General features: G+C 38.5%; 1 protein-coding gene across 1 annotated transcript; it reads right to left on the bottom strand.

The window, feature by feature from the left end:
• Positions 1-1,147: 1,147 nt before the first annotated feature.
• LOC149832323 (uncharacterized) lies at positions 1,148-1,555 on the bottom strand. The gene has a single exon (XM_090013221.1). It carries the CDS (start codon positions 1,553-1,555, stop codon positions 1,148-1,150), a length of 408 nt encoding a protein of 135 aa, XP_089869347.1.
• Between the last annotated feature and the right edge of the window lie 16,118 nt (positions 1,556-17,673).

The following is a 17,673-nucleotide window of genomic DNA, read 5'->3' as shown; positions in this document are numbered from 1 at the left end:
TCATCGAAGAAGGGCTTCCACTCTATGAACTCAAAAATCATCTTTCATCCGATGTTTACCAAATTGGCCAGATTTCCCTCAGCCTTGCGACTAAGTGCATTTGCGACCACATTTGTTTTTCCGGGATGGTAAGAGATCGTGAACTCATAATCCTTTATGAATTCAAGCCATCTTCTCTACTTCATATTGAGCTCCTTCTGAGAGAACAGGTACTTCAGACTTTTGTGATTAGTGAAAACTTTGAACTGTTCTACATGTAGATAGTGCCTCCAAACCTTTAAGGTGAAGACCACGACCGCCAGCTCCAGATCATGAGTGAGGTAGTTTCTCTCATGAGTTTTCAATTGTCATGATGTGTAGGCAATGACTTTGCCATGTTGCATCAGCACACAACCCAACCCAGTACAGAAGCATCCATATACACCACGAATTCTCCACTTCCAGATGGTAAGGCTAGCACCGGAGCAGTGGTAAGTTTTGCTTTAAGAATCTGGAAACTCTCTTTGCTTTTCTCATTCCACTCAAATTTCACCCCCCTTCCTTAGAAGTTTCGTCATGGGCATAGCGATTCGAGAAAACTCTTGAATGAATCACCTGTAATATCTTGCTAATCCCAGGAAACTTCGAATCTCACTGACATTCTTTGGTTATGCCCAATTCATCACGGCCTTAACCTTGGCTGGATCTACTGAGACTCTGTCCTTCGAGATCACATGCCCAATGAACATGACTTCTTCAAGCCAAAATTCATATTTCAAGAATTTGGCATACAACAGATGTGTCTGGAGGGTCTCTAAAACAATTTTCAAGTATTCTCTGTGTTCCTCCGTGTTCTCAGAATATACTAGTATGTCATCGATGAAAATGATGACAAAGGTATCCAAATATGGCCTGAATACCCGATTTATCAGGTCCCTGAATGTAGTCGGGGCATTCGTGAGTTCGAATGGCATCACCATGAACTCTCTAAATGCTGACTTAGGGATATCTTCATCCTTTATCCTCAGCTGGTGACATCTTGATCTTAAATCAATCTTCGAGAAGACCTTTTTCCTTTTCAATTGGTCAAACAGGTCCTCCATACGCGGTAACAGATACTTGTTTTTCATGGTTGCCTAGTTCAACATTCGATAGTCTATGCATAGCCTCATAGATTTGTCTTTTTTTTCACGATCAGGACTGGTGCTCTCCATGAAGATGTGCTAGGTTGCACAAAACTGTGCTCTATTAACTCTTGCAGTTGCTTCTTTAATTCCTTTAACTCTGCTGGTGCCATTTGATAAGGTGCTCTCAATATAGGCTTTGTACCCGACATCGGTTCAATTCCAAATTCTAGTTCCTGTTGTGGAGGTAATCCAAGAAGTTTTTCTGAAAATACGTCGGCAAAGTCGCAAACAATTTCCAGATCTTCAATCGGTGTTGGTTTCATTTCTTCTCTGATCACACTTACCAAAAAAGCCATAACTCCTCGACAGAGATACTTTTGGGCCTTGAGGGTCGAGATAACCCTTTTCTTTATTTCAGGCCTTGCTAGTCGAAATTCAACATCTGGCATATCCAGTCAAGACAAAATTACTTTCCCATCTCTACAGAGAACTCTAGCATAGTGTTCAAAAAGCCAATCCATACCAAATACGACATCGTACTCGATTATATCAAGTAGTATTAGGTTGGCTGGTAAATTATGTTTTTCTAAAACAACTTCTACTTTTGGCATGTAGTTCACACAAATTTCATTGAATCCTATAGGGTTATATACTATTAGTTCTTGATTCAATGATTCTGTGGGGATTCTGAGTTCTTTTGCAAAATGTACAGAAATGAAAGAAGGAGAGACTCCACAATCAAACAATACTAGAGCAACTTGGCCAGAAATAAACATTGTACCTTGCACCAAGTCCCCTCTCTGCAATTGATCAACCGAAGTAGTGTAGACTCGACCTGCTACCCGCTGTTGAGCCACTTGCGACTATGGTGGTGGTGCTCGATATTGTCCCCCAGTCTCACGCCTTGCATCGTCGACCTGCTTCTTCCAACACTCCTTGATGTACTGTTTCATCTTTCCACAGTAGAGGCATCCTCTTGTCTCTCGGGGACACTGCTGACCAGAGTGGAAGCGGTTGCACTTCTGGCACCTCTGGTTCTGCGTTGGTTTGGGTTTGGTGCCTCCATCATACCTCTGTTTCTTTGCCTGATTGTTGAGACACTTCCCACCAAACTTCTTCTTGAACTCGGGTTTCTGAACTCCAGTTCTGTTCTTTTGCGACCTCTGCCCCTTCCAGTCATCGTCGATGAGAGTCGTAACCTGGATAGCAAGGATAGTTGATAACCAATCAATGTTCCTCGATATACTAAGTATTAACTTTGATAACTTACATAAAACTTGTATCACAACGAATATAGTGATTTTATCTGGATAGCCTTGTCAAGGGTCTTGGGCCCTCGAGTGTACAGACGGTTCCTTAAACCCGTCTTCAATCCTTGGGCGAATTTCATAGTTCAGTTCTCGTCTGAAGTGTATACATTTGGACAGTATCACTCCAAGGTATGGAACTTGATAATATAGTCCGCCAGTGTCAGCTCGCCTTGCTGCAGGTCCAGAAATTCTTGCATCTTCTTTCTCCGTTCATGCTTGGGGAAGTAAGTGGGGCATTGCAAGCCACCATAAACTCCACCCAAGACACGGGGCCATCCTGGAAGCTGACCTCCCTGGTGGTCTCCCACTACTTCTCGGCGTTTTCCTTGAGACAATAAGTCCCAAAGTCCACCCATCACTCCTTAGGAACCTCTAATACCTGGAAGATACGTTCGATCTCCCGGATCTAGTTCTCTACTGCCTCCGAATTTGTCTTTTCAGAGAAAGCGGGAGGGTCCATGTCCATAAATTTCTTATAGGACATACGTCCACCATTTGTTGTTTTCTTATGGGCCACTTGATGAAGGTTATTGCCCATCTACTTCATTGTCGTCGCTTGTTGACCTACGACCTCTACCAAGTTGTGTAGAGTATCCATGATATCATTGCCCCTGTTTGCCCACATCATCTACTTGGGACAAACATAAAGATTGTTATAATCTTAATTATTATTTCATAATAGTACAACACACTATTATATTGTTATTCCACTCTCTTCTACTTTTAAGAGTTCTACATACTTACAGAGCCATCGCGGTCGCTGAAAGAGCCATGATCTCATGTTTTTAGTCCTGCTCTGATACCAAAGTTGTAACACCCCAATAATTTGGACAGAAAATTTTAGATTGTTTTTTGAAATAGCGGAAGTGATAAGTCCAAGTGTCGGGCGAATTACAAGGTAAAATAGAGAAGTACTAAAAAGCATTTCATTCATTAATTAAAGCATTAATATCATTAATTACATCTCATAATTGAAACATAAATCTAACTAATCAGAGTCTAAACATGAATACTGAAAACTGAGATCCCATGGCTACTCTTGTTGTGACACCCATGATTGCTCCATTCATTCGCTTTCTAAAAAATTTTAATGCAGAAGGGTCAGACTTTTCTGTCTGCGTAAGAAGCATTATTTTTATATATTGTGCTCAGTGTTCTGTGTACAAATATGTGCAACATTTGCAGTTATTAAACTCATAAAATTTTATACAACCTAACTTGCTAAGAAGAAAATTTCTATTGAGACAGACATGCTTTCTACTTTACTATGAAACAAGGAAAAAGTACCAGATGCATGCTCATTCTTATAGTCATTACTTGTTTCTACCATTTCTAAGATCCAATACAAGGATTACAATATTTACTCAGAAACTATTATGAGAACAAAGTAAAACTTTTATGTTTATCTTTCACTTACCCTGTGGGTACGCACAGGCATTCGACATCGTATCGGACCGAGACCATACGAGAGTCTATTATTTAATATCCTATATGACTAGCCGTACGAATATCCAAAGGGGATGATCCGTGACCGATAGAGAGCTCCCCAGTGGCTAGTACAAGAATTAGGATACACCCTGTAACTTCTGCAGAAAACTTAGATCTACCACCTAGGACGCATTGGTAGTCCTGGCCCCTTAACTCCATGGACTGGGGACAGGGTAAGACGCTTAGCTTTCAAAAAAACATAATTGTCCCAGAGAGCTTGTACCATCTACCCTCTCCAAGGTAGACCATAGGTTCGGTAACATACACCGTCTTTCAGATGTACCTAGAACCTAGAGAATTTGATAACATATATTGTCTTTCAGGTATACTCAGAATCTCAGAAAAAAGTTATATTCATGCATACATTTATCACTTTCATTTATGTTCTTGTGCGAGCCATCTCACCATGAGGGATTTCTAAAATCCCAAACCCGTGTCTGGGTTGAAGCATATTGTATGCATCTTATCACTTGGGTGTCATAAGCACCGCCAAGATGTGTAAAATTCTCAAAATTCGGCTCGACTCAGAGCTCACATTCAAGCATTTATTTTTTGAGCTATGGCGTACGCTTTTGTACCCATGAGCAATACCATATTTGTGGCAAGCTTTTTTTTATCTTATATATACACATTTCTTTCTTTATATGTACTCGGATTGAAGTCACATGGACTTCGCACACTGCGTCGGGCTGCCCTAAGCACGCCCACGCCATGGTCGTGTGGCAACCACCACCAAGTGACACCGTCAATGAGACACGCAAACTGACGCTAGCACTGGTCGAGGAGTTCACCTGCAACATATGTGAGCAGGCTTAACAAGTACTTGCAAAAAGGGTTCTTTCTTTCTCGACCCTATTGCACCAATGTCATGGTGCAGTGCTACCATCGACGCGGCAAGTCGCGATACCTTTTTTGGTCTGATAGATCAATACCACTGTGGTCTGGGCCACGACTGCCGCCTAATCAAGGTATGCAACCCTCTTCTTGATTGAGGTTAATCAACCGGGGGTACAAAATAATTAACTACAGACCGGAAGCAAATCGACCACAAGGTCAACTCGGTTCGTGGTCATGGGTGTGACTGGAACAAGGCTGGGGTCAAGCTGACCCCTGCCCAAACCCGTGTATGGGGTTCTGCTTGCTACGGTAGCCCCGCACAAGGTTGTAACATGAACGTCGGTGTCCAGTCGGAAGCAACAACCGCATGTTGTTGTTCCAGTCACATGCTGGCAACACAAGCGGGTGATCTGTTGTTCTGCTTTAGTCGACCACCGCCCATCGGTAGTAAGGAGTACCACGTTGCTAGACCGTCAGCCGAGAGTACTCACGTCCACCATCCCACTCGGTCTGCCACTAGACCGTCAGGGTGGTCTGGTTCATGGTTGGGACTGGGTAGGCTCCCAACCGGGAAACACAACAGTCAGACCGAACCCATTTGTGCGTTGAGTGCACTGCTGGTACGTTGTAGGGCGTTCTATGTATATTTTTTTAGCTGATTTAACCATTGTCGACACAGAGGGCTTCGTGCAATGAGCAGGGCACCATTGTCATCAACCACCATTTTCTTCTCAGTTAGGAATCGGTGCCTAACTGAAGGTGCAAACTGTGTCACATGTATGTTTTTCTTTTTCTTTTTCTTTTTTTTGTGTGTTATTGTTAGGCGACGTGTATGTGAGTTCATGTTTGAATCACTCACACCACAACCCCTGCTAATGCCTTGACCAATGTATTAAATCACAGAGCAACAACATCATAAAAGATAACACACGGTTTGTAGGCTGCTTGTGGTGTCATACTGGAGGTGTTATAAAAAAAACACTAATTAGATCTAGATTACTAATATTATAAACCCCTAAACAAGTATGTAACTAATTTCATACACTTGAATCTTTGCATAAACCATGGAAATACAACTTGTTAACATGTCATTTTACTATATCTATGACAACAACGTTTAAAGACTTACACCTACGTGTAAGCACCATCCACTAAGTTTGGTGGAAGGTCTCCGAGCAATTTGCCACTCATAATGAACAAGAGTAAAAATGAAGGTACTCCGACAGCCCCAGGTAACGTGCACACTTGAAGTCGCAATATGTGACCCCTTGCATCGACCACAATGAGGATCTGGCCTGATTAAACCGCCCTCACGTCAAACCCGCAGACTATGGGGTTGACGTTGAAAGTTGTTCATCACTTTAGGGCTGCAACTCGTGAGGGAGTGCAGCGCTATCTATGTGATCAAATACCCATTTAGGGTGGTCAAAAAAAATGGTGGGTTCCAAATCAACCACACAAACAAGTTTTCGACCTATACCATCAACGGTCATGATTAAGGCTCATGACTACCGTAGTAGGCACGTTTCCTCCTGCTTGTGTTCGGAAGGGGGATGCAACATACTCATACAATAGGGCATTGAACACTCACATATAAAAATAATACCCCTTACTTTGTTCGGAGAATCGAGCTGGTGAAGGTGATGTCTTCTTCTACGGTTGGAGCTCCATGTGAAGCGAGGAAAGAAGATCCACACAACAACAATGGGGGGGTCTTTGGTGGGCTGAGAGAGAGAGAGAGAGAGAGAGAGAGAGAGAGAGAGAGAGAGAGAGAGAGAGAGAGAGTCCAAATCATTTTTCATGGTTTTGGATATGAGAGCCTCTCCTTATTTTATCTCCTTCATTTGAGCATTTCAAATTCTTAAAAACAAAAATTTAGAAACCATCCCCCATTCACGTCTTCTCTTTTTTTCTAAGCTCTAAACCAAATGTATGATATTGCCCCTCTTCTTTCATGTACATTTGGTCTTTCAAAACCGTTTTTCCTTTTTTTGGTGTGTGCTTCCCATACTTGTGGGGCAAGCTCTTCCTAAAATCGTGGAAGATGGGAGATATTCTTGCTAATGCTTTTAGAGTGGATAAAAAATGTGGGGTGCTAGGGTTTTGACATTTTTTTTTCAAAAATGTAAAAATGCTAGTAAACCGTGCAAAAATCCAAGTGCACAGGGGGTCTATTCTCAAAGGGGCAACAAACCCCACCACTGTGCTATGTTCAATTTTGTTATTTGTTTTGGCAGAATTAATTTATATAAACTTACGCTTGATGTTTCTCTATTCAATGGATTTTCTCATTTCCACGTGGGCTTTCCCGATTCTTCTTATCTTCACATTAACTTCTATTTAATATACTTTGGATCTCACACCAGAGTCTTGGAGTGTTAGAATTTATCGAGATACCTTCGCGGATCGGGTCAGATCTTTGAATCTCCCTGGAGTCCGAATCTGAGTCCAAATCTGAGCTTTCTTTATTGGATTCGTGTGAACCACCCCAGATTCAGTGGAATTGCATTGAATTTGACAAAGTCATATTATTTTATAATATTTTACATTTTTCTTTCACTAAAAATTTATTAAAAATTTATATATTTTACAAAGTGCCTTTAATGCACGATGACATAAAATACCTTTGACTTCATAAATTTTACACGTACATTCAACTGTTCTGTTGTCAACATTGTACGTAACATATGCTTCTTGCCTTTTTGGATGATCTTCGCACTCCCATACAATATGGTATTTGTGTATATTCTCGGTTTGCATATGTCATTTTATGTTGCAGTTTATGATCGGTATAACCTTCTTCTTAATCTATTCAAATACAGTTAGTGTATACAGATCTGCAAGTCACATCAATATTTCCATGCCCAAAGTTACAGGGCGTGTATTGAAGTGTTTCACATCTTGTTCAGGCTCATTCTGTTTAGGACCAACAACAACAACAACAACTACGCCTTCATCCCAAAACAATTGGGGTCGGCGATATTAACCAAAAAAGAAAATCATTCTGGGTCTTCCACATGAATCCTTCTCCTCCAATCATTTCTATCCAATGCCATGTCCTTGGTGAGGTTCAAAGCATTCATATCATTTCCTATCACCTCCATTCATGTCTTCCTAGGCCTACCCTGACCTCTTTTAACTAATATATTTTCCCATTTCTCCATCCTTCTAACTAGAGCATCATTAGGCCTTCGCCGAATATGTCCAAACCACCGTAAACGATTCTCTCTCATCTTATTTTCAATGGGAGCAACGCCTACTTTCTTACGTATCTCCTCGTTCTAAATCTTATCTTTTATTGTATTTCCACACATCCATCTCAGCATACGCATCTCAGCTACACTCATTTTTTGAATATGATGTCTCTTGGCAGCCCAACATTCCGTACCATATAGTAAAGCGGGCCTAATAGTCGTCCTATAAAACTTTCCCTTCAACCGCAATGGCATTCTACGATCGCACAACACTCTAGTTGCACTTTTCTATTTCATCCACTCAACCTTTATCCTATGATTTACATCTCCATCAATTTCTCCATACTTTTGAATGATAGATCCCAAATATTTGAAACAATCACCCACCGGTATTTTTTGCTCACCAAGCTTCACTACACTCCCATCACTACTTTGTTGCTTACTAAACCGATATTTCATGTATTCTGTCTTACTCTTACTCAACTTAAAACCTCTTGCTTCTAATGTCTGTCTCCATAATTCTAACTTAGCATTAACCTCAGCTCTAGACTCATCAATCAAAACAATATCATCAGCAAACAACATACACCACGACACATTTTCTTGAATTGATCTCGTAAGCTCATCCATCACTATAGCAAATAGGAAAGGGCTTAAAGCAGATCCTTGATGTAACCCAACCGTTATAGGAAAATTGGTTGTCACCCATCCACAAGTACAGACATTGGTTACTACTCTTTCATACATATCCTTAATTATACTAATGTACTTGAGAGACACACCTTTCTTCATCATTGTCCAGCAGAGAACGTCCCTAGGTACTCTATCGTATGCCTTCTCCAAATCAATAAAAACCATATGCAAATCTTTGTTCCTCTCTCTATTTCTCTCAATAAGTTGTCTAAGAAGATGTATAGCTTCCATACTCATTTTGTTTAAGACCGTTTACAAATAATTTATATTATTCTATGAAGTGAAATATTGTTAAACATAAATACAAGGTTTTCTTCAGTGTGGCATGCATAGATTCAACTCTTTGTGTGATTATCATACTTGCACAAAAGTATTGTCTTTCATATGCCAATGCCCACTTCTCTTTGTCTGCATATAAATTTTCTAACCACAAATAGTTTTTAAGGTCGTACATATGAATCATTTTCTCTCAATCAGATATAAAGGTGACCTTGTCTATGCTCTCAAGTACACATCTTGTAAACTTTTTATCAAACCCTGTCTTTTGATTAAATATGTGTCCTATGTTCTTTGCTGCATTTTGAAAGATATGCCACAAACATAGGCGATGATGTGCATCTGGCCATACATGAGACATTGCAGCCACAATTGCGTGATCACTATCTATAAGTACAACTTCAGGGTGCTTCCCATTCATTGACTGTGTAAATACTCTAAACAACCACTCAAAACTTTGATTGGTTTGGTCATACAAAAAAGCGCCACCTAATATGCAACTCTGTGAGTGATGGTTCACTCTGACAAACTGCGCAAATGGCCACTGTTCAGTATTAATCTTCATTGTCGTATAAAAAACAAGCACATCATTGAAGCATTCATAATCTACTCTTAACTTTGAATCTGCCCAAAACATATTCACAGCATATCCATCTTCATCCAGTTGCATTGCACTAAAGAAACCAGAGTCATTGTTTGATTTCTTTTGTAAGTAATCAACCAAACAAAATATTCCTTCATTCTTCATGTTATCTGTCATCTTCTTTCTCAAGTGGTTTCTTAGATCCATAGGCGTGAATGGCATATTCTCACGACCACTATCTATGTGCGTGCATAAATTGTATATTATCCTTGGTGCAATGCCGATGCTATCAGTTATTTATGCAATTGCAGTGTGCGCTTCAATTACTTTACGATGTGACCTTAACATAGGAGTCATAAATGAAGCTGCTAATTCATGGTTATGATCACTGATTAAAGTACGAACTATGTATTTCTCATTCGAAAGTTTTCTTAACACCATTTTCGTTGGACAACCACATCTTGAATCTGGCTTGCTCCTTGTTAGATTTCCACTTGACTTCTTACAACCTTCCTTAGAACAAACATATGTCTTTCTCACCAGGACACCCTGTGCATTTTTTTACCAAGAATACCTTCTAACACTGAAGCCAAGTTTTAAGGCATATATAATCATTGTAAAATTTATATGAAGCTTCCTTATTATTAAATTGCATTCCTTCTATGGAAACAGATTCAAGTGTACTATCATGTACATTCCCAGTGCCTGCACCTTTATCAAGTGTATTGTCATGATCGTCTACCTCATTATCGAATTGCATTTTTTCTGCTGAAATATTCAAGTTAACAGTGAATCCAATGTTTGCACCATTCTTATCATGTGCATCATTAGTGCACATGTTCACTTCTTCAGGTGTGTCATTAGTACAAATGTCCACTTCTCCATAACTTTTCAATGATTGAGATACATCATCTTCACTGCAACCAGATGATAAGCTCACCACTGTCATAAGCAAGATATCAATTTGCATTAGCCAGCTTATATGTTTACTACGATTTACTCAAGATGCATATAACAATGGATACTGATTAGTTAAGCAAGTCAAAGAAACAATTGAATGGATCACAGTATAAAAGCAACAGTGATCTGTTATTTTCTTATACTATATATCGAGTTGTTATTTACCATACCAATAAAAGAAATAATTTATCGTATATGTGTGTTGACGATAGTGATTCACGTGACAACGATTTAATTATATCTATGATACTGTAAAGCGATTTCAATAGAAATCGCTAAATGTGCAACGATTTGAATACGCAAATCGCCACCGCAAGCGCACAACAAGGTATTTCCGCACACATATGTTTTAAAATCATACTACAAATATCTTACAAATCTATACTAGAAAACACATAATATCTTACAAATAGATATACATATCACATAATATATTACAAATCGATACGATAATTCAGCATGATAGCTTATAAATCTACACTACAAAACACATAATATCTTACAAATCGATATACATATCGCATAATATATTACAAATCGATACGAAAATTCAACATAATGTGAAATAAGACCATTCAAAAGTTGATTCCCACAAAATCAAGCATGTAGATCACATTTTTATGATCAGATTTTTACAAAAAAACGTCAGGCACCTCTCTCTCTCTCTCTTATATATATATATATATATATATATATATATATATATATATATATATATATATATATATATATATATATATATATATATATATATATATATATATATATATATATATATACCAAAGAGTTAAAACCCTCCATCATTTGTCACATTGGCTGACCTTCAATTGGCGAAACCCTCCGGATCATTCCTGCCAACTGGGGATTACTCTGAGCTTCGACAGTAAGGGATGCTACCCATGGGTTATAACTTATGATGTCATCGTCAACTTAGTGACATTCACAAGTCTCGCTACCAGATGAGCAGGCTCTTGTGGGCATCTGCTCTGAATGTATACTAATCCATCAATTATATGTGTGGTAAACGAGCTGAAGGCGCTGAGGTTGCAGTGTTCATGCTTAAGCTGATTCTTGTAGCGAGCCAAACCGAGCTCAAACTCATAGTGGGTTTCGAGTAAAACAAACTGAGTTTGAGCTGGATTGTTTATAGAAATTAAATATACATTGGTTTAGAGCTGGAAAAAATAAGATTACAAAAAAATACATATAAAATATATCTAAAATATGTGTTTTTTATATTTAATGAGCTAATATGAGTTGAGTCTAGCCTAGTACCTATTATTCATATTCAGCTTACTGAGTATATTTTACAAGTTCGAACGAGCTCTTTACGGGCCCAATTTGAGCCGAGAGCCACGAGCGGCATGGCTTATTTGCCAGCCCTATATTTTCCTCAGGAAGGGTTTCCCGCCCTCCTCTGGTTTTATGAGAAAATGGCAACTCATGAAAAAACATGGTGCCACGTGGGATGACCACTTTCTCACAGACCCGCTTGCTTCACGTTTCCCCCAACAAAAGTCATTTTCCTAAAGAAAAAAAGAGAGCCTATATAAGAAAGATAATGCTAGTAGCACAGAGGGGACCATACACACCATGATCGTTGCAACTTGTCCTTGAACGACTCTTCAAATGGACAGGCAAGTGCCGGGTAAGCTTAATTTCCAATCAACCACATCTTTGAGACAGAGATTGTACAAAGAATATGTTATTATTAATTTGAATGAAAGAAAATAATCAGGAGATGTGAGTCAAGCTCATCAATTGATTGGTTGCATTAATTATCTGGTTATTCCTTGAGCCACGGTTGAACTCCACTACACTTTCAGATTGGTTTGTATAATTGTAGGGCAAAGGTTGATATACTAATTGATGGTATGAAACCCCCAACGGGGGCTCCGCTTGTATGGCAGGAGCGGTTAGTGCACGTCACCTTGTGTTGGGACGTTGCAAGTTCCAATCCCTATGGGATAGTTGTATAACTGGTGGGGGGTCTACCTAACCCCAGCTTTCTTTGTTGAAAAAAAATGATGGTACGAAACTATCTACTAAAAATGTTATCTGCTTAATTGGACTTGATGAATGGGTATGCTTCTCTCTCTAGATCTTGAACTAAGAAACATGCTTTGATGAATCATGGTCTTTAATAAATAAATAAAAAATTGTGTCATAAAAATTTGGTAAATTGAGGACCAGATATTTGGTAAACAAACTGGCCATATAGGCATGGCAGCCCTACCCGAATCCAAACTTTTGGATACGAGCTTAAAAATATAGCCCCGAATATTGTTTGCATGGATCTGAATAATTTTGTCCAACCGAGTTTGAGCTATGATTTTTATCGCATATCCAATCCAACTTGACCCAAGTTCATATGTCAAATGCACTGAAATTGTACAGCAGCTCCCATTTTCTCGATGAGTTATAAACCAAAACTGAGTGCATGTTGCGGATTTTGGGTGCACAGTCGTAATGGGTCAGGTATCTGACATGCGGAGTTTTGGTCGAGAGAGTCGTATACTGTATCAGTGAGGCCCAGCTTAACCTGGTCTAGATTTTGCTCCCATTTTCCGATTTATCATAACCTCTTTGAGTTATGATAGTGCAACCTAACCATCCAGCTATCTGATTCTCATTTGCCGTGAGGTTAAGGCTGAGCCATATGGGATGGGAATGGGTTTTGTCCCAATCCGTATCCCCAATTTGGGGAACGGAACAAGATAAGGATTAGGTGGACCCAAGACACGTCCAAACTAGTGCACAACCTCCCAAGAGTGATCTTAGGAAAAGCTGAAGGAAGAGGCCCCTTACTTGCCTTGTCAAAACCTACTTTTGGGACCCACTTGGCCTAATCCATCCTTTTCTTCTTTCTTTCTTAGGACACTTTTTGGAAGTAGCGAAACTTTTCCAACAAAAATCATGGAAGTTGTAAAAATTCTCATCACCGTTTATACAACATCTCTTTAGGCGGAGAAGTTTTTCCCCTAATTGTCACGTATGGAAGCTGGTGAGCAGGAGAGAGAGTCACCTCAACCGGAGCAGACCGAGTGTTCGGGACCGAGAACTCACTTATAAAGTGTATGGGCCTTACCAATTGATTGCATGTAGTGTCTGCCCCGTTATCAAAAGCCTCGTATTAAAAAAAAAAATGGAGCTTGCATTAATAATGTGGTGGGGCTTTGCTTTCTTTGGCCTAGTTATATATAATCATTCATAAATATTTTTTTCATTTTTTTTTATAAGTGATCTTAGAGTTGCCAACAAGAGCTCCACCCATTTGGTAAAGACAACTCATGTATATCACTAGCTTAAAACACAAAGATGTGGAGGCAAAGGGGATTTCGGTGAGCGAGATGGTTTTTCCTTTTTTGTTATATAGAAAGAAAAAAAAAAGTGATCTTAGAGTTCAAGCCGAATAATGGTGTCCATGAGAATACAAGCTGCCATCTTCCTTCAACAAAAAAAAATTTTTTATTAATAATAATAATAATAATAATACAGGCTGCCATCAAAGCGTGGACCTATCACTTACCAATAAACATCACCTATTAAAGTTGATGTCCGAAAGATTGGTGCAAAATTAAAAATTAGGGGTATTCGTGTTCTTATCAAGAATGTAGGGCAGAAAGCAATGTTTAAATCACTTTACACAATTTAGCTTTAATGCGAGGGACCCGACATCATTCAACCCCAATCCTTTAAACATAGCCCACCTAGCCAGGAGCGCTTGTAGGTTATGCAAACTGAAACAGCTAAAAACATGAGGATTCGGATATAAATTGGATCTTGAACTGCTAAAAATTACAAAACCTCCATCTTGAATCGGACCCAATTTGCATCCCTAATTATCCTCGATATAAACTTAACTTCCGGCCCTTAAAATGTAACATATGTTCCACATTGGCAGCTACATTCAAGAAGAAGGAAAAGAACTTTGGGTCACAGAAAGTGAGTGTGTCACATGTGTCCTGTGTCAAGCCCATGATGGAATCCCTCTTCTGTCACATGGGGAGGGGGGAGTGGCTCCGCTTAACCCCAGCTTGGCCCCTTCAAAAACAAAAAAATGTAATAACTGAAAGGTAAAAAAAAGAATTTTAGTAAATAGAATATCAGGTTTTTGTAAATTGCCCCAAAAGAAAGACTGAGAACTTATTCGGACGTAAATGTCCCTAGCAGTCGGTGGTAACAAACTTGTACATAAATATCTCACAGGCCACTCTGAGTTGTCCATACATGGCCCATTGCCATAGCTTAAATAACCTTCTCGATGGGCCCTCGGTAATAAAACAAAATATCGCCCACGAAAGATCCCCAAAAGGAGGAGCTGGCCGTAATAAAATAAAAAATCGAGGACTTTGTAAGACATTAATGAGAATCCGATAATGTTACACTTGGCATCAACAGTGAGAGGAGATTTTCGTGTTTTTCTCCGGTGCTTTCGCTAGAACCGCCCTTCAATTTGATTGCAAACTTTCACCTCTTAAGGATCAAGGATCTTAATCAACCAAAAGTTTAACTGGTCACAAACAATGGGATATGTCTCCCCTTCTCTCTTTTTCCTCGTGTAACGGCTCAAATATTTAACTCAAAATTTTATGATATATATATATACTAGCATAATCAGAATATTTAAAAAAATCGATCAAATAGATGAACAGTTTACAGGAACTTAAAAGATATTTATAATCCATAAAAGCTTTAACCGACCTTATTACAATAAAGAAATAAATTATCGTTCCACATGACATTATTAGAAATATAGTCTCATGACTTCGCCCACAGCGATCCGCAATGACTCGGATGAATTCTTTTATTCACTACCTGAAAATAGTAAACCATAAAAAAATCAGACTATTTCTTTGCCTGAGTAAGAAGCACAAAATCAATATATATGTGATCAGTGCCACGCGAACAAATATATGTGTATCATAGTTGTTTAATAACAAGGAAATGACTAATTTCAAAAGAATCCTACACTAGTCATGAAATACCAAAATAGAATTTATAATGTTATACTGTAAGGAAGAACAACATAGAATTATGCAACTCAGAAAAATATTCATAATTTCAATATTTGAAACATACAGTTTTTTTTTTTTGACAAATGAAAGTGAAATGACTATGTTCTTGTTAATTACTCGGTGGATACGCATAGACATTCGCCATCGTAGCGGACCGAGACCACACGAGGGTCTATTATACAATTTCAAGTAATACTTCGTGTACTAGCCATACGGATATCCAAAGGAGAATAGTTCAAGACCGATAGAGTATTCCCCAATGGAAAAGACTAAAAATTAGGATGCACCTTAGTAATTTTTGCAGAAGACTTGAATTTACCACCTAGGATGTATTGATAGTACTGTCTTCCCTAACTCCGGGAACTGAGGACCGGGTGAGACGCCTCGCTCTCACAAAACATAAGTGTCCCACGGTGTTTGTACCATCTACTCTCTCTAAGGTAGAACATGGGTATGGTAACATACACCATGTCACAAGTCTACCCAGAACCTTAGAAAACCGGTAACATATACCTTCTTTTAGGTATACCTAGTGTCCTGCAATATAGATTATATGTGCATATATTTCAAGTTTGTTTGTTCATTTGTGCGAGTCATTGCTCCACAAGAGATTTCTATAGTCAATTAACTCACTCGGTGATCTTAGTGAATGCACATCGCCCACCCAATGCACCATATGCAATTAACCATTATGTATAATTATATATATAGTGAAGAGCAACTGCTTATACATGCGCACCACAATGAGGCAACAACTGCTATCATGCCAAGCATATATAGTAGCATGAACCAGTTGGTTCGGCTGGCACCAAACCACCTGAAAATCAAAGCAAAACTGCTCCATACAATCGGTTATCAAGTAGGTGGAATCATCTTGTCCCTTTTTATGCATTTATATGCATGAATGAGAGAGTGTAGACTATTTACTTAATTTATCATTATGCATTGTACCAACCCGAGGCATACCATCGAGGCATAAATACGGGCTTAATCAGAGGATTTAACCCATCATTTCGTATATCCAATGTTGATGCATAAACAAGTAGATGATGCAATTAACCATTGTATCTATTGAGTGATCCACACCTGTTCTTGTGCATTTAAAATCTATGATACATACCTACATTCAATATTTTTTTTTGTTTATGTTCATAACCCTGTGTGCAATCACTAATTCTCACGTATAGCTAAACTGCATTCACAAATCCAATGACAGATTCATGTTATAGCAAGCCTACATATGTTGAAGTGTGACTTTTGCATATGGAAAGGCTGAGATGATTTAAATCTGTGATACAACCCTACATCCAACATTTTTTTTTATAACCCTGCGTGCAATCACATATTCACACGTATAACCAAATTGCATTCACGAATACAATGGCAGATTTAAGTTATAGTAGACCTACATATTCTAAAGTATGAATTTCGCATATGCAAAGGCCAAGATGATTTAAATCTGTGATATAGACCTACATCCAACAAATTTTTTTGTTCATGTTTCTAACCCGGTGTACAATCACAGATTCACCCATATGGCCATTCACCATTGAAATTTTGAGTACTTGAATAGTCAATATAGCACATGCATGCATAATTAGGGTAGAGTCAAAACTTCTTATCATAAAGAAAATGGGGTTGCTCATCAAGTCGTCAATCATCTGTTTTCATACATAAAAGGAATGTGACGTAGATAATCTATTTTTGCATTTATATGTTGAGTCTTTGTTTTCAATCTACATGAGATGTATGCAACCTAGAAATCACGCTCATGCTCCCATATACTTAGAAACGAAATGGAAAAAATATAAGATTTATCTGCAAGTTGTATTGATCTTTTGATCATTTTGAAATGGTGCATGTAATCCAAGAGGTCAGACATAATCTTTCATATGTCTAAATACATAATAGAGGAATGTCTTCCTGATTCATAGACATGCTGATACATGTGCCTTTACATAGTTAGTATAAATAAAAAATCCAACGTGTTGGTGGGTGTATCATCAAAAGGTGAACAGAATATGTAGAAAACGTCATACAATCCATAACCAACATTTTTTTTCTTTTTCCTTTTTTTATAAGCAAGATTCGAAAATAAAAAATATAGAAACACCACAACCCACGCTAATACATGGATTTGAATTTACATCTGTAGAGATATGTAAATTTGTTTATATATATATATATATATTCCCATGGTTGTTTGCT

This window comes from Nuphar pumila, chromosome 7, assembly GCF_984573655.1.
Source record: "Nuphar pumila chromosome 7, dmNupPumi1.hap1.1, whole genome shotgun sequence".
Classification (NCBI taxonomy): Eukaryota; Viridiplantae; Streptophyta; class Magnoliopsida; order Nymphaeales; family Nymphaeaceae; genus Nuphar; species Nuphar pumila.
The sequence above is the reverse complement of the archived record's forward strand: the minus strand, read 5'-3'. Positions and strand labels throughout refer to the sequence as shown.

What these genes read in the sequence shown, in the direction of transcription:
- LOC149832323 (XM_090013221.1), bottom strand. Translation starts at nt 1,555, where the DNA reads ATGCCAGATGTTGAATTTCGACTAGCAAGGCCTGAAATAAAGAAAAGG.